Source organism: Azolla caroliniana, unplaced genomic scaffold (genome assembly GCF_043228905.1).
Source record: "Azolla caroliniana isolate FFs.n. ecotype wild unplaced genomic scaffold, voAzoCaro1.0.p SCAF_4, whole genome shotgun sequence".
Classification (NCBI taxonomy): domain Eukaryota; kingdom Viridiplantae; phylum Streptophyta; class Polypodiopsida; order Salviniales; family Salviniaceae; genus Azolla; species Azolla caroliniana.
The window spans coordinates 1,477,072-1,504,133 of record NW_028230439.1 but is presented as its reverse complement, the minus strand read 5'-3'; the positions used below and the strand labels follow the sequence as shown (position 1 = coordinate 1,504,133).

The following is a 27,062-nucleotide window of genomic DNA, read 5'->3' as shown; positions in this document are numbered from 1 at the left end:
ACATATGGATTCTACATTGTTAATACAAATTTCTTTTCAGAAGCTTTGAAGTTGTATTCTAGTTTTTCAATGAGTAGATTGTAAGATGATCTAGCAGTTTCCCCCCCTTTGTTGGTTGTTCTCCGTTGTAAGTTGGGATGTATATAGATCCATCTCCTTAGCCTCTTTAGGGAAAGATCTATGGTTGCCCATTGAATTTTACAAGAGGGCTTTAGAAAGTATCTTGGCTTTCTTTCCGCATACTTTGTATGTTGTAGCAAACTTGGTTTTCTTATCTAATGGAAGGATATTCTTTTTTGGAAAAAAAAGAAGACCAACAACAAAGTTCATCTATATACTTTCTCATTTATTGTTAGGTATATCCAATGGATACAAAGACTTGAGGTTTTACGTCGTTTAGTGCATTTTAGGCTAGTAAACATTGGTAGAAACAAGAAATTGAAGTCCAACATGACATTCAAAAAGATATTTTTTATGACTTCAGGAGCATTATTGTATCTCTAACTATACTTCTACTTGTAGACCTAACTATTCGAAACATGAAAGGTCTTCAAGGGTACGATGCATATATTGGCATCTAGGCTAGATATTGCCCTGATTTGTAATTTGTAATGAGAATTTCATCAATGTACTTCAATTAGAGTTTATTATAATTATTAGATTCATCTCAACTTCATGAATTGTGATTTAGAGCATTCATCTCACGGTTCATAAAACCTTTGTGATATCTTATAGAGAAATCCAAATCCTGAATGAGGTTTGCCCATCAAGCTTAATGATAAAAGAAAAATTGTTGGTCCCAAAATGAAAATTCAATGATTGATAGTATGTTGTAACCACAAACCGGTTTCCATATAAGTAATGTCTCCAAGATGATAATGTGTGTATGACAACAAACAAAATTGAATATTGACATTGAGTAGGATTTAGTATCTTTGAAATGCAACGAGATTGCCGTTTTGATAACCAAAACTTCTTTGATTGCATAATCACTTATGCTAATTTCAACGTCAGCGGGCTTTTGACAAGTTGAGTAAAATGTGTAGAGCAAGACAAACATCTTCCTTAAGAATGTTGGAAATCTTATTAAGTTATTCATCCCAATTTATGTGTTTGATCTTTCGAAAGGTCAATAAAAGCATAGTATTATATCGACAAAATTTATTTATTTATTTATTTTTATTCAAAGATTTTCCTCATTAGTATTAAGAAAAAACATGTGAATGCTACAACTTAAGCTTGTGTGCCCAAAAGATTACAATTTTCATGTACTATGATATACGATAATCCTAAGACCAAAGCTAGAACTTTGTAAAAGGTATTGAAATTTATTATATCGACAAATTGAAGTTTCATTACATGAAAATCAATCTTTTTGACACAAGTCCTTTCATAAGCTAATCAATTACAACATTGACAAACTGAAGTACATTGTTGATTAAAATAAAGTATTATATTTAATGAGCTACACCGTTGAATTGAGTTCCTCCGTAAGCTCAGTAAATATTGTTAAAGTATGGTCAATTAGATCACTTTGAATTCTCAATGTACCAAATGATAATCAACGTAATTGTGAGAACTACTAGAATCATATAAATTTTGTGTCGCAAATTTATTGACTTGGAATATTCCTCAAATAAAAACATTAGGTTCCAATAAATGTTTTGCAAAAGAACACCAACACTTTGATAAATACTAAATGAACTTCAAGATTTTCAATAGACAAACCTTTCTAGTTCTTGCCTTACCTTTTTTGCTATTTACACATTGAAATTTTGCTCTTCTAATTGATCTTACTATGTTTGTCATTAGTGTGACCCTTTTTATTTCAATATGCACAACCATTCCTTCCAAACGTTTAAAGATCCTTGACAAACTGAATTAGAAATGCCACTTAAGAAACAAAAGAGTAGACCTTTTCTCACCCTTGAGCCCCAATTTCTTGATTTGCATTCTACATGGTGCACATAATCCTTGCATGGCCCCAATAAGGGTCAAATATACAACATGAACGACTAGGAAAGGAAACCAACAGAAGGTAAATACGATAGCCCACAATACCATGAAGCATGGAAGATACATTCACAAATGCAAATAGGTGAAAGTGCAACATTGCAAACTATAATAACACAACTCAAGGATTAAAATGTGTTCTCAATGCCCGAACAGGAGACAAGACGGAAGCACCAACCTATAAGTATAGTTGAATGATTGGAGGTTTTATGGATCAAGATAAAACTTGCAATCATTCTGCGCTCCACACATATAGTGTTATTACCTCAAATTGTATTATAATAGAACATCCCAATTTCATCCATTGTTTATTCCTCTTATTTGGATCTATGATATTTTTAAGACAACTTAAGTTTTTCATAGACTGTTCAACCTGACTCATAAAATCAAATTCCTTTCATAACAGTCTTTTCTTTTTTGGAAAAAGAACTGTTCTTTGTAATCATAGATGGCATAGTGCACCAATGCTTTCTCTCATTTGGAACTAAGCGTTTGTGATGATGTCGAGTTTTTCTAGACAATAAGCCTAAATACCTTTTACACTCCACATCTTAGGTCAACCACATGCCATAAAAGTGGTATGCTATTAGTAGCCATAACAATATTATGTCTATGGTTGACATGATTTCAAAGTGTTAGTATATGTATACGTTGGGCTGGCTAGTATTCATGTTGGGGGTGAGTCCATGTATTTAAATTTTGTCTCTTTGTTGCATCTAATTCTCATATTAGCAGATACTTGAACACTTCAACATCATCGATAAATACCAAAAACAAGAACAGACTCTATAATACTTACGAAACACAAAAACAAAAATGAAAAATACACCTGAAGCATCTATACACTTGATTTCACTCAAAACTTGGGAGTCATTTTTCTATGCAATTAGCATCATTGAGTTGAAATATATGGCCACAATAGAAGTGTCTATATGTGATCATGAATTTCACTTATATATATAAATTGACAAGTGGATGACTTGCAAGGACTCCAAGTTATGTATTCCTTGCCCACCTAATCATGAATACATAGAAGAAAAAGTCAAGTCAATTAACTGATCTTTGATTGCAATAAGCCTCTAAAGAAATAGATAGATAGATAGATATTTTTAACGTCCATAAAAAGAGAGAAATCTTACAAAATGTTGCTTCCATGGTATTCGGCACCTCTTGTTCCTTAGAACACACGTGAGTCAGCTTTGTCTTCTTGATGATTGGAATCCAGATGAAAAATCTTCTTCGATGTGATTTCTAGAAGTAGCATGTAATTCATAACAAAGCCACTTGATTTAACCCAAAAATATTTGCGTTTGATTCACTTTCTGCATACAATGATGGAGGTTATGCTGAAAATGACTGCAAGACAATCTCAGTAACAACTTCCTGAAGAGTTGCACATGCAATAAGTTTTACAGTATCATCAGCACAAGCTTTGAATGCCTTCTGTGCTACTTTTGGAACAATGCATGTCCGAAACCCAAGTTTGCTTACTTCCAGAATTCGACGATCAAGCTGCCTTACCTGAAACATTTGTTAGTGAAATCAATATCATGAAAAGGGAAGAATAATGGGAAAAACTACGAAGTATCCCTGGAGTTCCCTTTATTCCCTCAAATACCCCTGGTTTCTGTAATTCCTCCAACACTCTTGGTCAAACCCTGCGACAGAAAAACAGTATGAATTGAACTTATAATTCAGGGGGATTTCAGGAAATAAAGAAGACCCCAGGGGTAGTTCGGAATTTCTCACAAGAATATATTATAAAAACATTGACATAAAAACATATTGGTTTTTTAAGGATCACACACTGATCTTATCTCGCCACCGAGGCCAATTTCACCAATAAATGCCATATCTGCAGGAATCCGTCTATCATAATAGCTGCATACAAACTAGCAGCTGAGAAACATTTCTCAGATATTCAGGGTTAATGAGAAAAAACATTATACAGCTCATGAGTTTAACCTGCTGCATAGGGCAACTGCCACAGCTAGATCAACAGCTGGCTCTTTCACTTGTAGACCACCCACAACACTGATGATTACATTCTGAGAAAAACAAATCGTCATTATCAAGAAAACTAGCAGACAATGATATCCAGAGACATTCATAACTAAGATCCTCCATGAAAGCACTACTAGAATAAGTTTAACAAACAAGTATATTAGACCCCAACAAACAAGATTAGTCTTGAATAAGGACATCCAACAAAAAATCACCTGATTTTGAGCTTTCACTCCTGCCAGTTTAGACAACACCTGCAAATACGTGGACGACATATTCAGTAAACTCTTGTGGCTATATCTCACATCCTCATATTCTAATTTCTGACATGTGATGGCAGGGATTACTCGAGGAATCCAAGGTCTATCTAATGGTGAGTTAAATACGTCACATTGCAAACTTATTCAAAGCTCAAGTATTAGATGTTTGAAAACACTTCATGAGCATTGCTATTCATGGATTGATTTTTATTACCGCCAGAATCAAATGTAGCCGTTGAGGGTCCAATCCATTTACATTAACATGCTTAACCACATTGCTTGTTCCAGAGCATAATGCCTGTATTAGAAAAGCTGCTTGAGATAAGATAATCTTTAATTGCCTTAAATACAGTTTTAGCTGTTGCTTTGACGTTTAGTTAGGATTCACAGTTATCAGAACCACAAAAAATAATTAGGTATTCAGAAATGGAAGCTGAAACAAGTATATTCACAAAAATTGAGCAAACTACAATGGTTGAAACCCCCATCAGCAAATTTGGCAATGAGTGTGACTCAAGCATAGACTATAAGTTGTTTCCCCTGAAAACGATATGAAAACTAGCTGTTTCAAAGAGATTATTAGCATGGCATCAGAACCATTACGTGGAATTCCAGATTTTATATATTAAATGAGTCATGCATCATGATCATAATGAGATTATACTATATTTTCTTAAGAAAAAGTGGGTTATACACCAACTATACAGTGATTTTTCTGGATGACCTATTTATTGCATCAAGAAAGATTTCAAAAACTCTTTCAATCCAAGAAACCTAGGTTTATCTGCAAATTATGTGTTCTTACAATTCAGACACAAACATTCATCTACTTCAAGCTAATTAAATATAAAATATTCACATCTAGCAACAAAATCTCCCAGGGGCATAACCAATGAATGAGCTTACAGGATGTCTGTCGGAATTCTTGAAATACAGCATTTGTGTAGTAATCATGAACAAATTCTAATAATAAATACAGCATTCGTGTAGTAATTCATGAACAGATTCTAATCTCAGGGGTGGGCTTTAACACGTATTGGTGAGTATCTCATTTTGGAAAAAGAGGTGGTTTTTTAGTTTGGTTTAAAATATAATACATGAAACATGAGCCTCCACATCTTCCCCAAGCTGTAATACATTGGTGTTACAAACGGCCTTGTTCATGGAGGTATATATCGGTGCATCATAAAGCAAGTGTAATACATCGTATCTTCCAAAGCATTTATTCCTATCTTGCACCCCTCCAGAATTTCGTGATTCTTGATGTTCAAGAATCGCATTATTTTGCCAGGCACCCATTTCTGTGTTCCGCATGTAGGCATCTGCGTGATATCGTGCCTTGACATCTTGTATATGGGTGTCCAAAGGTAGATATGAGATATGGGCCTCAGCTTCTCATTTCTTGTAATGCTCCTAAAATATGGCGGATTTGTGGATGTCAGTAATATTCAAACTTTGACCTATGTATTGTGCTCCACTTAGAGCAAGCTATTTGGATGTGGCTGGGTAAAAGATTATTCTACACTCTATGGTATTGTCCTACTCAATGAGGACAATCAAGACGTCTTCTAAACCATTTCTGACTGTCAAGAACCCAACATGGAGAAAAATGATTAATGGCGGCTAGTCATGGACAAACACCAGTTTATTGCGAGCATAGAAAGAAGAAGAATATGTGGAAATCGTAACAATCATTGCTGGATTATTGCTTGAAGGAGAATGTTAGAGAAACTAACTCTACCAACCCTTCAAGAAGAATAACAGCCAGGAAAATAGTGAGATTTTGGCACAACATACCATTGTAGTGGAAGAAAGCAAAATATGTGGTGGTCATAATTGCTTTATGAGTAGATGCTGCCGCAAGCTATAGAGAAAAGATATTCCGTGCATTAGAATGGCTGGTGGAGGTTAGCTAGCTGTATAGCAGACAATTGTAAGCTACCAGAGTAAACAAGATCCGCTGTTTTCATAGTACATCATAGAAGTTAGGCTAACAGCAATCATATAATGTCTTCTTGCATCAATAGATTTATTTCCTTTCTATCTCTGTTTCTGTGGGTTGAAAGGAGGCCGATATACATCTAGTTATATTATCTCAATGCCACCAACTACACCATTACAAACAATTACAGGGTGTATACATATTGCTGAATATAACTCTCATGAACAAGCAATAGGATCGAATGATCTTTTAGGATAATTCCACCAACAGCAGAAGAAATGATGGAGTGTAGATCATAAAATATGCCACTCTTTGAGTCCAATGGAATTTATGCTGAAGTTGATTTAATGCACGTACAAACCTTCAAAGGTGGGAATCTTTATCACAAAGATAAAATTCCTTGATTAGTTGGCAGTAGTCCACCTGATAATATTCCAAAAAAAATACATCTGAGCTCGCCCGCCAAACTTTATCAGGCAGCCCAGTGTAAATAATGATAAGGTAGATACCTTCATCACAAGGATAACGAAATTCTTTGACTGGATGTAGAAACAATAACATACAGAAAAGAAAACGTTTGGAAACTTTGCACCTCAGATATTGACAAAATTGAAACAAGAAACAAATTAACCTGAATCTCGACAAGGAATGGACGAGAACCTTCCATTGTGACAGCTATAGCACCTGAGAAACCATTCCTTTCTTCTTCTCTCATATCAAGAAACAGTTGGCTTGGATTCTCCACAGCTACCATCCCATTCTTCGCCATTTCAAACACACCAACCTGGGTATGAGGAAAGGACATTCTTTATCCTCTCACCAAAATTAAATCTTTACAATAAAGGGTATTTTTAGTACCTCATCTGTTGAGCCAAACCGATTCTTTACAACTCTCAAGATACGATGTGCAAACCTGTTCTCACCCTAAAACGAAGCCATTTAGGTTTACCAATGAGTACAATCATTGTCAAAGCCAAATCCACAATATATGATAGATGACAAACAAACCTCCAGATATAACACAACATCCACAATATGCTCCAGGACACGAGGTCCAGCAATGTCGCCACTTCTTGTTACATGTCCCACCTACATTTTCAGTGCAGTAGTGTTTTCTAGGGATAATGCATTTGGGAGCTCTAAATAAATCACCTTTGCAAATGTCTGGATAAGATCATACCAAAAATATTGGAATATTAGTTCGCTTTGCCAACCGCTGTAATGCTGCAGCACATTCTCTTACCTACAAGCATGCGAGGTAAACCAAATTTATTATGAAGATCTAGAAATCAATAGTTTTAACTTTAATCATTGGCTAATGCTTTCCATCAACTTTACTGTAGACCAGGTAGTTATTTAAATAAACATAGCAAAACAATTGCATGCATGCAGTTCTGAAGAATCAAGAAACAGAGTATTCATAATCAATATGCATTTAAAGAAAGCATTACACCTGAATTACACTACCAGCACTGCCAGTTGCCTGTGGCAAGTATATAGTCTGTATGGAGTCAATTATAACTGCACGAGGTCGTAATTGTTGGATAGCATCCAAAATAGCCTACATAAACAAAGTTTTGCACAATAAATTACCGCATATTCTGAACTTGCTGAATGGTTAGATGCATATAAAATCTTAAATGTTCTCAAAGGCAACCAACCATAGAAAATAATTGCACATTCCTATTTCTGATACATGTCTAAAAATATTGTCAGGACATTGTGATCACATCAAAGAGCAAGAGAATGAAGACATTGATGAAGGTACTAAAGCTGGTTAAACCCATGTGACTGAAATAGCACTTGGGTTGCAAGAACTCCAAGGATGTCAATATGACACCCAATCAGTCAATGCTTCCTAGGACTGTTACCCGGTGGGACAAGTGGGAAACGAACCAAAGTAAGCCGTGCACTAACAGCCGAAGAAGGGAGCCGAATGTTAAGGAAGAAGCTGGTGAAAAAGCGCAGAGTGGAAAGAACGCTATATATATTGAGGAGTGGCGAACACAGAAGAGAGCGGAGAATCTAGAGCAGACTAAGCCTAGGTATAGACTAGTAAAGAGTGAGTGAGTGTTTACCGATTCTATTCAGTACTTGTATCTGTACTTGTATGCTACATCAATCGAATGCACCTATATACTTTGTGGGTAATTCTTGTGTGTCTCATCTTTATATATCTATATCTACATCTCGTTTGGTCTGTCAATTCTGCAGTGTGTCCATCGTATTCTCTGTAAACGATTCGATCCGCACTTGTTAGTACGTTGTGACCTTGAGTCTCTTACGCACCTTGATTCCTTGACCCGATTACTCAAGAGTAACCGAAGGTGTTCTCCAGGAGGGAGTAACACAATTTGGCATGCCCGGTTCACGCTGTGAGTTCATAGCCAACACGCGTAGGAGAAAACCCAACCGCTGTAACGGCGCCTCCCCAAGGCACATGCACTCGGCCAACGTCCCGACGTGCCGAACCAGCAAACAGCATCACCAACTCCACTCTCACAGAGCAATCGCCACCTCCGCACCGGGAGGATCCCGACTTCGACACCATGCCTTATCCGTACCCAAGATACACTGATGGCGCTGATGCGGAAGCGCATGTTTGAGCCTTCCTAACCACATGGCAAGCAAACTATGTGTCGCAACGACTGGTCGCGGCCAATGCAGAAACATCGCAGATCACCAAGTTCGGCTTGTCTCTCGATAGGCAAGCAGCGCACTGGTACTCCCAGCACAACTTGGGGGAGTTGGCTTCCTTTACCGTCCTCTAGGACAAGTTCATCCACCTTTTCCATCGACAGATACCCAAGCGAGAACTACTGAGCCAGTTCTACGCCATCTCGCAGGAACCCCACGAGACGATTCCGCAACTCACGATTCGATTTCAGAACCTATACTGTCAGCTAGCTCAGGAAATCTCAGCTGATGACCTGGAGGAGACCTTACGGTTCTCCGCGAGCCCCTTCGAACCACCTTGGCTCTCGTTGACTTCTCCCAATAGACGATTGAGCAAGTTATCGATCATGTCCTCGCCATGGATAACGTCCAAAACAGCAACTCTTTCTCCATGAGCTACTTGCGCGGCACCTTACCAACTCTTTCTCCATGAGCCCCATCTGTCATTCCCAAGCTCACGCCGTCAACCAATGCAAGTAAAACATGCTCAACCGCGCGGGCGCCACCCCGGTCCGACAGGTTGAGACACAGCCCGATTGTTTTCGACACAATGATTGCATCTGGCAGCCCCATCGCTTTCGGGACGCCGAGCGATCTCGTTACGAGGATCTCTATCGGCCAGACGAGGACCGTTTCCGGCCTGCCAAGGACTCCTACGGCCACTGCAACCGTGACGAGGACTATGGCCTTCAGTACCACCCCGAACCAGGCAGGGGCAAAGGCCTCCCAGCAATAATCGCTTCCACAATAATCGACAATATGGCAATAATCGGCACTCCTCCGACAATTGGCGGTGAGAGAATCCTCGATCGGACCACCGTCGCCCTCCCCCCAACAACGAGCAGCGGGATGATCGCCGACAACCCCCGCAATATGAACCGCTACCTCCCAACGAGCCCTCGACAACCTCAGTCGTCTCAAATCGAACAAGGGGAATCTAGCAAATCCGCCCCAATAATCTGCTTTCAGTGCAACAAACCTGGCCACTACACCACGCAATGTCCAGCCAATGATCGCGGCAAGGGCCCAGCCGTCAACACCATCCCAGCCAAGGTTCAACAAGTTACGACACGAAGTAAGGCTCAGCAAACGCAGTGGGAGGTTCAGAACGAGGTTCAACAACCCGCTAAAGCATGGATCGAGAAAGCCAATACGAACCACTACCTCCCAACGAGCCCTCGACAACCTCAGTCGTCTCAAATCGAACAAGGGGAATCTAGCAAATCCGCCCCAATAATCTGCTTTCAGTGCAACAAACCTGGCCACTACACCACGCAATGTCCAGCCAATGATCGCGGCAAGGGCCCAGCCGTCAACACCATCCCAGCCAAGGTTCAACAAGTTACGACACGAAGTAAGGCTCAGCAAACGCAGTGGGAGGTTCAGAACGAGGTTCAACAACCCGCTAAAGCATGGATCGAGAAAGCCAATACTGCGAACTTGGGCTGTATGAACCGTGAAATGCAAGATATAACCATTGGCGCAGCTTCTTCCTCGGTGCCTACCGAGCTGTCCGAAGATGACCCAATTTGGCAAGCTTTAACCAGTTGCCAAATATCAATGCCGCTCAGCAAGCTTCTACACCTGCTCCCCCGCTTCAAGGACACGGTTGTGTCCTTGACCACTAGCAAGGAACAGCCAAACGTGCCGGTCCACCTAGCAGAGTCAAGCGTAGAACCACCGCTGATGGAGCACACAACCCCGCAGTCAAGCTGCTAGTTAAAGGGCACGAAGTGAGCGGCTGCATCATCGATGGCGGGTACAGAGTCAACGTCATTAGCAAGACCACCTGCACATCCCTTAGCATTACGCAATGGGAACCTTGCCCATTTTGGTACGAATGGTAGACACGCGTTCTGTCCAACCCCTTGGCCTCATTCGGCAACCCGATTTCGTCCTTGGGGGCCATACCTTCACGATCTCGGCGGTGGTATTGCGCCTTGAATCTCCCGGTGCCTACCCATTGTTGCTTGGCCGACCTTGGCTATGCATTGCCAACATATAGCAACACTGACAACGCAACATGATATCTTTCCGGTGAGGGAAGACCAAGATCTACGTTACGACCGAAGAGCATCTCACCACACCGAAGGACACTACCCCTTTGTACGCCGAAGGTGTCCACATGCTGGACGGATTAGCCGATGACGAAGTCAACAGCTACCTCAATGCTCACCCACAGATAATACCTCTGTTTGATATCGACATCATAGAAGTTGTCAACCCCTATGTATCTGAACCAGCTGAGGAGGATCATGATATCGGCCAAGAACCTGACCCAAGGTTGATAGAGAAACTTTGGCATGCCCGCGAACCCCTGGAACGCGAATTAGCAATATCTCAACAAGTGAAGGCTTCGACACTCGAGGAAATCAACCTCGGCACAATCGAGGAACCGTGGCCACTTAAAATCACAAAGGAACTCGCGCCCGACGAGCGTTCAGCATTAGTAAGCTTGCTATCCGACTACAAAGACGTTTTCACTTGTTCTTATAGCGATATGAAAGGCCTTGATCCTCAGTATTACCAACATCAAAACCATCTGAAGCAGGACGCCAGACCCGTGCAGCAGCGACATTATCGAATGAACCCTAACTATGCAACGAAAGTAAAAGAGGATATCGACAAACCCCCCCAAGTCGGTTTCATTCGGCCCATCAAACGCGCCACATGGCTCAGCCCCATAGTCGTCATTCTGAAGAAAAACGGCAAGATACGAGTCTACGTCGACTATCGAAAATTAAACGCCGAGACCGTAACTGATGTGTTTCCCTTGCCCTTGCTTGATGCGGTGGCAGGCCATGAGACGTATAGCTTCTTTGACGCCTTTAGTGGGTACAACCAAATTCGAATGCACCGCGATGATCAAGAAAAGACCGCCTTCGTTACCAAGTGGGGTGTTTTCATCACGATTGTAATGATGTTCGGACTTAAAATGGCTCCAGCCACTTTCCAGCGGATCATCACCGAAATCTTTGGTGAGTATATTTTGGCTTTCATGCAAGTATTTCTGGATGATTTTGCTGTTTACGGACGATAGCAGGAACACCTCGAGTAATTACGACTATGCTTGCAACGATGTCGGCAAGCTCGGCTAAGCCTCAATCCACCGAAATGCGCATTTGGTGTATCTAGCGGCGCCCTACTCGGCCATATCATGAGTCAAGATGGGATTGCAAAGGACCCCGACAAGGTCAATACTATTTTGGCCCTAAACTGCTTCAATTTTCTTTACTTTATAAACCCATTTATTCGGAAGAGCTTTCCTTCCTTCAAGTAAGGACACAAGATCCCAAGTATCATTTGCATACAAAGATTTTATTTCTTCTTGCATTGCAAGCTCCCACTTACTGCTAAGTTCACATGACATTGCCTCCTTATAAGTAGAGGTTCACCCTCATCTGATAGCATGACATAATGCAAAGAGGGGTCATATCTATATACCTGCCTCCTTAAATGACTACACCTACATACCCAATGATCATGTTTTTCTGGGATTGGTTCTAAATCTGGAGGAAAACCAGTTTCAGCACTTTCTGGTTGTTGCAAACCATGTCTAGCATGTTGTTCAACATCTATATTTTGTTGTTCAGTACCTTCATCTCGTTGTCCAACACCTTCATGAGCATCTCTTTGCTGTCCAACTTCTTTTGGCTCAAGGATAACCAGTTGTTCATCATATTCAACCTTTGGTATAGCATCATGAGTTTTATTTTCAGATTTTGTGAATGGCTGTAATTGCTAAAATGTAACGCTTTTAGAGTTCCCAACAGAGGAACAAGCATTTTTCAGCAATTTTTCTTCATTAAAAACAACATCCCGGCTGAGTAGAATTTTTCTGGACTGAGGTAACCAAACCCTATAGCCCATTTCACCTATTTCGTTCTTACCCCTCCCCGTTTTCTCTCCATAACACTTTTTATTCCCCTCTCTCTTTTAGTGTTTGCTTTCCCTATGTATTACTTCTCTAACTCCTACCTCTCTCTCTTTTCCTTTAGCTTTCTTACTTCTTTTCCTCTTTTCTCTCTCTCTCTCCCCGGCCCCATGGACCACGACCTCAACACCCTTGTCATCGACAAATAAAAGCCATTATCTCCCACCATCGTAGGTGCTTCCCTCGCATTGGAGACATTTCCATTCTGGATCGACCTATGATAGAGATCTTTCGGAGACAAAAACTACAATATACCTAACTTGAGAATCTCACATGTGCCAAAAACCAGATTCTCTCGTCTCTTTTCTTTTCATCTTATTTACTTTTATATTTACTGTGTAATATTTACTTTATTTTGATTTGTTCTCAAAGACGAGAAAACATTTAAGATGTAATCTCTTATTCGGTCTTATAGGCCATTTTGGCCTCTTAAAAGACCTTAATATATCTTTCTTTCTTTCTTTCTTTCTTTCTCTACGTTTTTCTTATCACAATATACCCTTTCATTTTCATATTCCTTTTTTTGTCTTCTACCCTCACCCACGTTCTGATTTTTCCACCCTCACCCATCTCTCGCTTTTTTTGCTTACCTTACCCCTCCTCGTCCATTTTCTAAATCCTTCGCCTCTTCTTTGTAAGTCCCTTCTTTTTCTTTTTACTCTTTCTCCACCTTTCTATTTTTAGCATTCTACCCTCACCCATGTTCTACATATTCTTACCCTACCCTCACCCATGTTCTTCCTAAATCTATAGCCTTCCCCTTTTTTTCCCCACACATATCTCTCTCCCTTACCTCTCTCTCTTACTTTTTCTAGTTTACACACATCTATCTCCTCTCTCTCCCCTTTTGCTCTCTTAATTTTTTTCACGTTTTCCCACTCTCTCTCCTCTTAGATCTACTCACTCCCCTTATGTCGACTCTTTCCCTCTCTCTCTCCCTCTCTCTCTCTCTCTCTCACCTAATCCTTGTTTACCCCTCTCTCTTAATGCCCCTTTTAATATTTCCTCTCTTTTTACATTTTATATCCTAAACTCTCCCTTTTCTTCTTATCCCTCCTTTTACAATATAACCTCATTTTCCTTATACCAAAACCTTCCCCTTATCACATTAAAGCCCATAAAATCCTTTTCCATCTTCTCCAAATCTTCCCCCTTCCAATCATATCCATAAGCACAGCCCACTCCCTATTGTCATTTCTCTAAAGCCTGTCCTAAAACTCCTTATATAAACCTATCCACCCCTAATGGTCATTTTAGCACTGATGAGCCCCGTATGGGGCGAAACTAGTTTGCTCATGACCATTACCAATCCCATTTATCCATCGTATTGTAACTTTTCCTTTTTCTTAATTAAAATTAGTCTCCTTAATCTCTCCCTCTCTCTCATATAGACTATTAAGCTTATGGTTATGTTTTAACTTGTTTCTAGTTTTGTTATTAGTGATTAATCTCTCATCTCTCTCCCCTTCCTCTATCTCTTATTATGCCTCACTTACACCAAGTGTGTTAAACGATTTGGGTGCGCTCAAATTGTTCTTGGTGGTTCTTTACACTTCATCCCCTCTTATGCTTAATCATGAACCCTTTTTCCTCTTTCCTCTACCCATCGATGTCTACCATTCCGCTATCCTTGTCACGACCATATGGTCAACAACCCTAATCCCTAATCCCTAAACAAACCCTAAACCCCTAAACCCCTAAACCTCTCTTGCATCTAGGCCTCTACCCACCGATAATCTACCATTCCGCACTCCTTGTAATGACCGTACGGTCAACAACGAACATTCTCTTACATCTAGGCCTCTACCCACTGATGATCTACCATTCCGCACTCCTTGTCATGACCGTATGGTCAACAACGAACACAGGGAAAACAGGAAGCCTCCCACAAAAGCACGCCAAAGCAAGGGCCAACACAGGGACCCGAGGACCTGATACGTCACGCAAAAGAACAAGAACAGGAGCACAACGATCGGCTAACCGACAGGCCGACCAAGAGGACACACCTCCCAAACCCCTGGAGCAAATCACTACAGAGGAATAAGTGCTAGACAAGCAACCCATAACTGTGGCACCAAATAACCGGACCGAACTCTCGACCGAAGTCATTGACAAACCTGAGGACTCAAAGCAGTCGGCAGGCCTTTTGCCCATTTTGGAAGAGTGATGTACATTAGAATTCTTTCGATTTTTTTTGGGACCTTCGATTTTTGGTCGATGTTTTTGGGTTCGATGTGCAAGACACTGTCCCACGGGCATGCCAGGTGTTACCCGGTGGGACAAGTGTGAAACGAACCAATCGAATGCACCTATATACTTGTATGCTACATCAATCGAATGCACCTATATACTTTGTGGATAAGTCCTATGTGTCTCATCTTTATATATCTATATCTACATCTCGTTTGGTCTGTGTCGGAAGTAATTACAAATCGGTTGTAGCCGATTCCGCAATGTGTCCATCGTATTCTCTGTAAATGATCCGATCCGAGCTCGTTAGTACGTCGTGATCTTGAGTCTCTTACGTACCACGATTCCTTGACCCGATTACTCAGGAAGAGTAACCAAAGGTGTTCTCCAAGAGGGAGTAACATGGACAAACATTTTACCTCTTTGCAAGATTTAGACGTCTATCTCTACAAACAAAAGCTAAATTTTGCTCTTACATGGTCGAAAGATGGAATGAAAATTTAAGTAATACGTAATTCAAGCATATGTGTGCCACATCTTCACTGCAGCTCCCGAGTAGTCCTTCTCAAGACAGTAAAGATTATGAGCTTCATTATGAGTAAGGTTCGCACATAGCAAAACACAATTCTAGCACATGTGCGCCACATCTTCGTTGCAGCTCTTGAGTAGGCCGTCTCAAGACAGTAAAGATTATAAGCTTCATTAAGCATAAGCTTCACACATAGTGTTGACATCCCCTAATCAAGCCATCAATGCTCAGCAATAAATGTAGTATCCCATGTGGAACTGCTCTAGTTTTCTAGCATGTCATGTCAATCAACTACAAAGTGTGAATCCATTTCATTGTGCCACCTAGGGATCGGCAACAGTTCGGTTTAGGCTTAACCGGTTTGGGAACTGCTCTAGTTTTCTAGTATGTCATGTCAATCAACTGCAAAGTGTGAATCCATTTCATTGTGCCACCTAAGGATCGGCAACAGTTCGATTTGGGCTTAACCGGTTTGGCCTTATCCAAGGTAAACCGGTTAAGCCTAAACCGTTTTGGAGTTCTGAAACCTGAACCAAACAAAATCAAACCGATCCCTAAACTGGTTTGTGCACCTCACCATTATTCTTCTTCCCCTCCTCAACAACATCATCATTAGCACCACGACCACCATCATCTCAGATACAAATATATGATGGCTATGGAGACATGCATGCCAATTTCCCTGCTTCTACAAGACACCTTGCTTTCTAGCACATGGACATGGCTTGCCCTCGGCCTTGCCACCATAGCCACCTTAATCTGAGCTTTCTTCACTCGGCCTCGTCTCTATGAACCTCTCTCTCTCTTCCTCCCTCCTCTCCTCCTCCCACAAATCAATCCAATATGTTAGGTAAGGAAAATGAATCCGTTGTAGCAGGTAAAAAAGGGAAGCCATAAAAGGTAAGGAAAATGATTGCGTTGAAGAAGAAGAAGAAAAAGAAAAAGAGAGTATGCTATGCTCATATGATGACTTGTTCTCTGGGGTTCTCCCGTTGGATAATAATTGTATACAAAAACCTCCAATGATTCAACCCAAGAAGCCACCATTGCATTATATAATTAGAGAAAAGGAAAGTATACATCTTTCACATTCTTGGCACTCAAGAAGTGTTTGCTTTGAGCAGCAATTTGGGTGGGATAAATTGCTGGAAACTAAGCTTGGCCTGTCATGGGCATGCCACATAGACCCAATTTTTGGCTAGATAAATTGGGGGAAAATATCAGTGGCTACTATCGAAGAAGATCATCACGGAAAGAGATCAACGGCCATCATCAAAGAACTTAAAGGTCGGGAGTGCCGAAGAGGATCGTTGAATCAGTGATTAAAACAATGTCAGTGATTACCTGAAGGTGTGTTGGCTGCGGGCTGCAGGAGGTCGTTGTTGGGAATAAAGGGCCATCGTGACTTTTATTAGTGCACGAGTGTGAACGCACTCGTAGCACACTTTTGAGTTGTATATACATAATATCTAAAAACCAAAAAAGAGGTACACTCTTTTGTACCCAAGACAGTGTGCATCTCTCTCTCTCTCACTCAAACTCTCTCCCTCTCTGTTTTTGACCTAAACCCTAATCCTCATGCTGCCTTCAAACTGGTATCAGAGAAAAGTTTAGGGTTTTCTGCAGGCAGAGTTTAAGGTTTTCTGCAGAGCAGAGATTAGGGTTTTCTGCAGAGCAAAGATTAGGGTTTCTGTAGAGCAGGTCACGTTTTTTGCAGTGCAGGTTTGGTCCTTCGTTTGGGCTAAAATCATGACTAGCAGCAGTGAAAGTAGCCACCTTATGCACATCAAGAAGCTTGAGGGTGCACATAACTTTGCAGTTTGGAAAAAGCAGTGCTACAACATCCTGCTGCAAAAGAAGCATGCAAAGCCTATAGGGGTAAAGCCTATAGATATGGATGAAGATGATTGGCAAGAGTTGAATGAGCTTGCACGCTCGACTATTGAGTTGTCAATTTCTGATGCCTTGCTTTTTAATATCGAAGGTTTGGACTCCGCCTATTCTATATGGATTAGACTAGAGGAACTGTATGCCCAAAAGACGGCAGCTAGCAAAGTTTATTGGCTTAAGAAACTTATGGATTTGTGTATGACAGAGGGCACACCCATGTCAACTCACCTGAGTGAGTTCAATTCCATTTTCAGCCAGTTGATTGCCTTGAAATTCATCATTGATGATGAGTTTAAGGCCACGTTTTTACTTTGCACCTTGCCAGAAAGTTGGGATACTTTCAGGACTGCTATGAGCAATTCAAATGCGATGCTTCTTTATGCTGATGTAGAGAGTTCTCTACTCATGGAAGAGATGAGTCAGCAAAATAATGCATCCAATAAGTCCTCTAGTGTGTTGCATATGAGGGGTAGGTCACAACAAAGAGGCAAATTTGATAGTTATGGCCGTAGTAAATCACGTGGTAAAGATGTAGAATGCCATCACTGTGGCAAAAAGGGTCACTTTAAACGTGATTGTTTCAAATGGAAGAAAGAGAAAGGAAAGGGCAAGAAGATAGATGATTTCATAGAAGAAAAGAGAGACACTCAACCGAGGAAAGGCAATACTAAAAGTGAAGAGGTGAATGTAGTCACTCATGATAGTGATAGTGGAAATGATGTACTCTATGTTTCATCATGCCATAGAGAACATGCTTTACTTGCAAATACGGATGGTGACATGCACACTTGGATACTCGATTCCGGTGCTTCTTTTCACGTCACCCCTCATCGTGAGTGGTTTTCAGATTTGCAAAGAGGCCGCATGTGAAATTGCAGGTATTGGCACTGTGCAATTACAGTTTCAGCATGGTTCTGCTTTCACAATTCGGCATGTACGGCATGTACCTCAGCTCAAGAAGAGCTTGATTAGCACAGGACAGCTAGATGATGATGGATTTCACACAACCTTTGGTGATGGGAAATGGAAGATTTGTAAGGGATCTAGAGTTATTGCCAAGGGTAGTAAAAGTGATACTTTGTATCCTCTCCATGTATCTAGTGTGAGTGACCATGTTGTTGCCATAACCGAGCAGCCTAGTGTTTCTTTGTGGCATGGCCGGTTGGGACACATGAGTGAAACTGGTATGAAAGTACTTTCTCGTTTGGGTTACTTGCCGTGTCTTCGTTATGCTGATTTTGAACATTGTGATCATTGCATTTATGGTAAACATGTACAAACATCTCATAAAAAGTCTCTTTCGCTGAAGTCGTCCCCGCTTGAGTTAGTACATTCAGATGTATGTCAAATGCCAGGGCTATCATTAGGGGGAAAGAAATACTTAGTCACTTTTGTCGATGATGCTACACGGAAGGTATGGGTTTACCCTATTCGTAGCAAGGATGAAGTGCTCGACAAATTTCGAACATTTTTGGCATTAGTTGAGAATCAAATTAATAAGACACTTAAGTGTCTTCGCTCTGACAATGGTGGGGAATATGTGTCCAAGGCTTTTCAAGCATTTTGTGACAGCAAAGGGATAAAGAGGGAACTCACTGCCCCTTATAATCCACCCCAAAATGGAGTTGCAGAGCGTATGAATCGGACTATTCAAGATAAGGTCCATACTATGCTGTCTCATGCTGCGTTACCCCATGGTTTTTGGGCAGAGGCTGTTATGACAGCTGTTCACTTGATTAATCGGTCACCTAACAGGTCTTTGGGAGGGGGAATACCCCAAGAAGCGTGGTCGGGCAAGCCACCTTCATATGCTCACTTGAGAGTGTTTGGCTGTGAGGCTTTTGTGCACATTCGTAAAGAACAACGCAACAAACTTGAGCCAAAGTCCTGCAAATGTATTTTCCTAGGACACGGTGACGAGGGTGAAATGGGGTATAGATTGTGGGATCCTGAGAAAAGAAAAATAGTACGCAGCAATGATGTTATCTTCCGGGAAAATCGCATGCATAAACAACCCGAAAAGACTGAGGAAGTACGTAGGGTTGTATTCCGAGAAGAAATACCTTTTAGACAGGAAAATGTGCCCGCTGTACAGCAGCAAACACCTGCTGTAAAATTACCTGCAAATGCAGAAAATGAGGTTGGAAATGATCAGCCAGTCTTTGCCAATAATGATGAGCCACCAAATGTGCAGGAACAGCAAAAACAGCAGGCTGTGAATGCTGATTTGCAGGCTGAAATGCCTGGACTGCAAATTGGAAATGATGATTTGCAGGCTCAACAGCTACCAAACAATGAGCATTGGGTTAGGAGATCGTCTAGAGTTACTAGACAGCCTGACAGATTTGTTCTTGATGCAAACAATGTGGCTGATTATGTCATGGTAACTGATTGTGGCGAACCGACTTGCTTCAAGGAAGCAATGGACAGACAGGACAATAAGAAATGGTATAAAGCCATGTTGTCAGAGATGGAATCTCTTGAGAAAAATGATACTTGGGATTTGGTGCAATTGCCTAAAGGGCAGAAAACACTTCCATGCAAATGGGTTTATAAAATGAAGGTCATTTCTGATTCCTCGCCAAAGTACAAAGCAAGATTGGTTGCAAAAGGATACAAGCAGGAATATGGAGTTGATTTTGATGAGATCTTCTCGCCTGTAGTCAAGATGACTACATTAAGAATCATTTTGGGCTTAGTTGCAGCTGAAGATATGGAGCTCATACAGATGGATGTGAAGACTGCCTTTTTACATGGCGATCTGCATGAAGACATATATATGCAGCAGCCTGAAGGTTTTGTCACTAAAGGCAAAGAGAAGATGGTTTGTAAGCTCAAAAGGAGTTTGTATGGGTTGAAACAAGCACCAAGAGAATGGTATCATAAATTTGATGCATTTATGCAGTCTCAAGGTTTTTGTAGAAGTCAAGTGGACCATTGCTTGTACACCAAGAAGGCAGGAGATGGCAGCCTGATTATCTTGGTTTTGTATGTTGATGATATGTTGATTGTTGGCAAGGATGTTCATGCCTTGAATTCATTGAAGCAAAGCCTTCATGGCAGCTTTGATATGAAGGATCTTGGTGATGCAAATCACATCCTTGGCATGCGAATACTCCGAAACCGATCGAAAGGGGTACTCTTTCTATCTCAACAGGAGTATATCTCTAAGGTTTTGCAGCGTTTCCATATGGAGGGGGGGGAAACAATTGGGGTTCCATTGCCTCCATATTTGAAACTCAGTGCAGAAGAAAGCCCTACATCTGATGATGAGAAGGCTGAAATGGCTAAGGATCCATATGCTTCTGCCGTTGGCAGTTTGATATATGCAATGGTTGCTACACGCCCTGATATTGCCTTTGCAGTGGGAGTGGTTAGTAGGTATATGGCAAATCCCGGCAAAAAGCATTGGGAAGCGGTGAAAGGTATTATGAGATACCTCAAAGGCACAAAGGACTTGTGTATTTGCTTTGGAAAGCAAAAGGCATCTGTCGTTGGTTTTACGGATGCGGACTATGCTGGTCACGCAGACTGCAGGAAGTCTACTTCTGGGTATGTGTTTACTTTCACAGGAGGAGCGGTCTCTTGGATCTCCAGACTACAGAAGTGTGTTGCATTGTCTACTACAGAGGCAGAGTATGTTGCTGCCACTGAGGCATGCAAAGAGGCTTTATGGCTTTCATATCTAGTGAGAGATCTTGGCATTACAGAGTTACCTATTCTTCATTGTGACAGCCAGAGTGCTATCATGCTAGCTCGAAATCCCGTCTTTCATGCAAAGACGAAGCACATAGAGGTGAAGTATCACTTCATCAGAGATGTACTTGACAGCAAGAACATTGAGCTTGTCAAAGTACATACAAATAACAATCCTGCAGATCTTCTCACTAAGGGTCTTCCAGCTGAGCGATTTGCTCATTGCCAACAGATGATGGGAGTTGGATAGATGTATGTATGTAGTTCAGCTTTGTACATACTTGGACTTAGCTGACTTTTTTTTTGTTTTTTTCTTCTCACGGCACATTGCCTTTAGCTGGGAGGTTGTTGGGAATAAAGGGCCATCGTGCCTTTTATTAGTGCACGAATGTGAACGCACTCGTAGCACACTTTTGAGTTGTATATACATAATATCTAAAAACCAAAAAAGAGGTACACTCTTTTGTACCCAAGACAGCGTGCATCTCTCTCTCTCACTCAGACTCTCTCCCTCTCTGTTTTTGACCTAAACCCTAATCCTCGTGCTGCCTTCAGAGGTCGTCATCGTCCACTATGTAATATGCCGGTTCCCTCTCCCTCTCTGACGTCTGTGTGGAGACTCGTGAGTCGTCACTCTAGTTTCTAATTCAACAGTTGTTGCCTATGGCTATGGCTTCCTCTCAGTGAGTCGGTCTCTCTCTCAAGTTTCTAACCGTCTAATTTCTAACTTTTAAGTTTTTCTCTAACCTAACTATTAAATCACATAAACGGCTTAACCAGTTTGAGCCGGTTTGGCAAGGCTCAAGCCAAACCAAGCCGCAAAGCCGGTTTAGCGAAACAATTTAGGCTTGAGCCGAGCCATTGCCAATTCCTAGTGGCACCAATAGATTGTTCCATATGTGTTTCATCATTACAGCAGTAAACACAACTGTTAATGAAGGCCTGAAGGATAATTGAATTAATGATTTAACAATTAATGGTAGATCAAACTAAACCTCGAGATCAGTAGCTGAATATAGGTAAAGTTCACTGGATGAAATGCCAATGCGGTCAGCTCGACTGCCGATCTGCTCCTCACTCTGCAATTAAAGAATGGCATGGAAGACATCAATCTATGTCATGAGGAATGTGTATGATAATTATGCAGAAGGAGTTATAGATATTACGAGAATGGAAAACTCTGAAATACCCCATGGTTATTCATTATTTCACCAAATGCCCATGAGTTAACTCTAGAAAGAGCCTATGTGCTATTTGCACAACTATATGATCAGCTTGTCTCTTTTATCTCTTTTGTCAGTTGACTGGGAGCATTTGAGGAAATAACAAAAATTAAGGGCATTTGATGAAATGTGATTAACTCAGATTTTTCAGAGATTTTCCCTATTATATTAGCTATAGGACATTGCTAATTTTCATACAAAAAATACGTAAATAGGCCTTCAATCAAGGCTCTCTTTAAAGCGGCGATAGCAAAAAAGAAAAAAATCCACATATTTTTGCCAAGATTTAAATTGAGCATGACAATAGCCTCACCTCTTCACCAGACACATATAGAACTGGTGCTCGATCATAAAATTCACAACCCTCAGCAAGCATCCCAGATAACTGTTCATGAAGTGTACCACGATAATGTCACATTCATAAAATGAAAAACTAAAAACTTTCTAATCATGTAAAGTGCTTTCCAAGTTTTAATCATTTTTTAATTGACACTAACCTGTAAAAGAAGTGTGCTTTTCCCAACACCAGGATCTCCTCCGACCAAGATAATTGAACCTGCATTATTAGATCATTCTGAAATATCAGCTAAAATAGTGGTGGCCACCAGAACTTCTGTAAATGATTTTTTGTGAACCTGTGGTTCAATAGAAATATACGATTAAGACCTACCTGGAGCAAGACCACCACCCAAAACCCTCGCTATTTCCATGCCAGTTGATCCAACCCTACCAAGAAAAATTTTATCCAGCTATCACCAGCATTCTACAGAACCTCACTAAATAGCACTCTGATCCATGTTATACAAAAGACAAGTAAAGAACCTCGTTCCCAAACAAAGTGTCATGTAATCATGAGAGTTCTTATTTCATACTCAATTACACCATGAAAAGTTTTTAACTTTCTCATCATCTGCAATTGGGATAGTTAATATGGCATCCCTCGTAATGGTATTAGTGCCTGAGGTAGGAGTAGGTTCATAAGAGAACTTTGAACCAAATTCCATCACATCTCAAGATTGAATGTAAAACTTGCTATCATAAAGTCTAGCGAGAAACAAACAGACAAACCCATACCAATACAAAGAACCTGCCCATGAAGGATAAAAGAAAATTCGTCTTGAGTATAAAATAGGCGTGCAACTAAGTAACTCCTACACCTATTTAGCTTTAATCAATGAAGGTGGCATCTCATGTATTTTTAAAGCTCTCTATGTTACAGCGACAAATACACCAATGGGATCTTATTCAACCAGGTGCTCTGTATGCATGGAGAGAAAATGTTTGAATGCTTTCAATCGAAGGATATTCATTTCACATCAGCTGGTTTGGTGCTATCGAACAATCATTCAAGGAAACAGATGATGGTGTGCATTTCCAGCTAGAATGCATATGTTAAAGTGGATTAGTTTTCAGTTATACCTGAAAGATATTACCTGATAAAATTCAAGAGTCGCCATATCCATAACAAGCAAAACACATCATTCAACAGCCAAGCATTATACAATAAAGCTTTCCTTGAGCAATACCATGTGATTTTAGGCTTCCTTGATACAACAGAACCAAATACAAAACCAGCAAAATTCTATTGTTCTTCAGCCTGGGTATGTACAAGGCTCAAGCTAAACAAGTGCTGCACACTGGCCATTCTTCATAAATGTCAATTTTTCCAATTAAAAGAAGAAAGAGAAAGAGAATAGTAACCTACAAGGGAATCCTCCACTCGGCCTCTGAATTGCCCCTTGAAACGTCAGTAAGCGGTCTAGGACCAAAGCCTGAACCTGATAGCAACCAACTTCTTCTAGTCTGATGCTTCTCTGAACTATTCTTTACAATAGAAGAGTCATTTTTTGCAACAAACGATTCATTGTTTGCAATAAACACGCCTTCTTGAAGCTTCATCTGAGAAGATCTATAGCTCTCAGGGAATTTTGAAGCTTTATCATTGGATGCAAACATTTCTGCTGCTCTCAGACCAGGTCCTCCTCCTCCTCCTCTTTCTTCTTCATCTATATCTCTGTGTATTAATTTCTTTAGGCTTCCTGACATCTTGCAAGAGTTGCACTTCCCCCACCATTGAGCAAATGATTCACCGCAGTGATCACATACGTAGACTGTTCGAGTAGCTTTCGATGACGATTTCTTTGATGTTCGAAGAACTCCATCGCTGAAGTTGTTAGTGTTTGAATCTCCAATCAAACTTGAGAAGCAGCAAACAGACGAAGGAGGATGGAGAGGAAGAGGATAAAGATGAGAGTAAAAATGGCGCGAAGGAGAGGCGGTCAGAGAAGGTCTAGTATGTGGTACTCGATGGTGATGATGATGATGATGATGAATTAGGGAGTACGAATGAGAGGTAAGCTCGATGAAGGAAGAGGAGATGCACTTACATGGATACTTGAAGCGAGAAGAAGAACCTGACGCCAGAGAAGACGAACCTGGAGAAGAGAAATCTCTGCAGTTGCAGGATGCGAAGCACAGGATTAGCTTTGCTTCTTGTGTTTGAGGATGCGATGGGGCCGAAGAACAGGAAGTAGAAGGGAAGGAAGACGAGTAATGGAAACAAGAAGAAGAAGAAGAAGAAGAAAGGGAAGGAGGGAAGGAGGAGAGCATCGGACTCCTGATCAGAAGTAAACGAAGCATACTCAGAAGTCTTTCTGCGTCTTCTCTCTCGCGCGCGCGAGAGAGATCGATTACGATTTACAACCAAAATCTGTACAGACAGAGACACACAGGGTTTTGTTCAAACTTGGGAGCATATGTATATACTGTATACATATACATATACACACACTGTATATATCATCGAAGCCCGCATGGTCTGAACCATACGCACCATACGTGCATTCGCATTCGAGACTGTCTCAATCCTTCTCGTATGGTAAACACTCTATGGTAAAATACCATTCTTTTGTACTCATTATTTATTATAATTTATAAGGTAGATTTCTTTTTAAGGTAAAAAGTGTAAAAAAAATAGCTACGAATGTTTTGATAACATACGCATTCGTTTGAATTCGTCCGAAAATAAGTAACGTTTGCTAATTCATTCAAGTATATTACGTACCATAGATTGACACATACGTGATATTCGTAATATTTGAGAATACGAAATCGCCCCAAGAATTATAAAACCATTCGTTTTGCAAAATAAATATAAAAATTTTAAATTTTTTTTTATTTAAATAAATTTATTTCACCAAAAAAAGAGCAATTATTCATTAATAGATTATAATGTCAGCTGGAGAGTTTATGAAACTTATTTTAATTAATTAATTTTTTTTTAATAAATATTTTTATATTTATTATAAAAATATGATTAGTGTGAACTTTGAAGTCCTATTTTTAATGTCAAGATAAAAATAGCCATAAATTTTGAGAGAATAAAAAGTGAAAAAATAATGAACTTTTATTTTGTTTTATTCATTTATTAAAAATAAAACGAATACTTATAATTATAAGATACATATTTATTATAAAAATTTGAGTAGTGTCAAGTCCCTCTTTTATTATCCCTATTTATTGTCAAGTTCCTTTTTTTTTATCCTATGAAATTAAAATAGATAAGTTTATGTACTCTCTTCTTCTTCTTTTTTGAGTCAAATGAATACTTGACCACCCATTCGTATTCGTATTCGTTTGCATTCAATTGGGAAATACCACGAATGCGAATATGTCAATCTATGTTACGTACTATGATGGAAGGGACAACCTCTTCTTCGGTAAATTCGATGGTCAAAGACTTATATCTATCCTATTCTCAAACAAAGGTCAATATAATCTCATTGGCTTAATTTATAGAGTATAAGTTCGCTAAAACCATCATAAACTCATGACCTACGGTCAACAAGATAAGGGCAACCTCGTGAGATAATCTGTTGCCGAAAGAGTAATAGGGGTAGCGAGAACAGGGCACACATCATGTCCAGTTTTGTTATGTTTCTTGCGTCGACCCCTTTTTGTGCAGTGCTTGATGAACTTGTTTAATGTTGTTCTTGGCTTTGGTAACAAAGTTCATTCCCCAAGTTGGTTCGTGAACATGCCATACTACTACGTTGGATAATATCTCCGCGGAGGATCACACGTGTTGGATAATATTTCAACCTGAGAGCTATGGTGTATTGATTGAATGGTAAACATCTACGACAATGTCAAGGACGACATTTTATATTGATTGATAGCAAGCACTTTACTAGGATGCTTATGATAATTATACAAATAGATAGATAGATATTTTTAGTGCCCATTGAGAGGCAAATAATGACCCATGGAACCTAAGTACAAAAGTATTCTTGATTTGGGTATCCTTCCTAATAAGGGATATTCATACTTTGAAGCTCCAAGTCTCAATGTGTGAATACGACACACGCATATGAGCTCAACCTTCTAGAGTTGTTCTCTTTAGCGTACCACTCAAGTCATCACCCCTCTTAATATATCATCATATAGTTTTCACGAATTGCACTATATGCAGAGCATGTAAAAAACAAGCAATACTTATCCTCTATTGGTCCTTCCTTGCCTACCTTACATGCCTTTATATTTGGTTCATTTTGATTCCATGATGCAACTCAAAACCTAGGTTGCGTGATCTGTTAAGAATTAGGTAATTAGGCAAGGGATAATTAGTGACTAATTATGTGAGTAGTTAAGTAGCGGAAGGTTATTTTATTTGTGTGTGTGTATGTGTGTGAGAGGAGGAGAGAGA

At 40.2% G+C, this 27,062-nt stretch overlaps 1 protein-coding gene across 1 annotated transcript; it reads right to left on the bottom strand.

The window, feature by feature from the left end:
- Nucleotides 1-2,782: 2,782 nt before the first annotated feature.
- On the bottom strand, nucleotides 2,783-25,030 carry LOC147864707 (DNA repair protein RadA-like protein). The gene is made up of 16 exons (XM_087318834.1): nucleotides 24,063-25,030; nucleotides 23,028-23,083; nucleotides 22,855-22,913; nucleotides 22,671-22,742; nucleotides 22,130-22,213; nucleotides 7,673-7,780; nucleotides 7,400-7,462; nucleotides 7,228-7,308; nucleotides 7,078-7,143; nucleotides 6,851-7,003; nucleotides 4,492-4,575; nucleotides 4,233-4,271; nucleotides 3,979-4,061; nucleotides 3,822-3,894; nucleotides 3,153-3,534; nucleotides 2,783-3,028 (listed from the first exon to the last, which is right to left on the bottom strand). The coding sequence occupies exons 1-15, from the start codon at nucleotides 24,995-24,997 to the stop codon at nucleotides 3,355-3,357; spliced, it is 2,136 nt and encodes a 711-aa protein (XP_087174960.1). The 5' UTR covers nucleotides 24,998-25,030; the 3' UTR covers nucleotides 2,783-3,028; nucleotides 3,153-3,354.
- Between the last annotated feature and the right edge of the window lie 2,032 nt (nucleotides 25,031-27,062).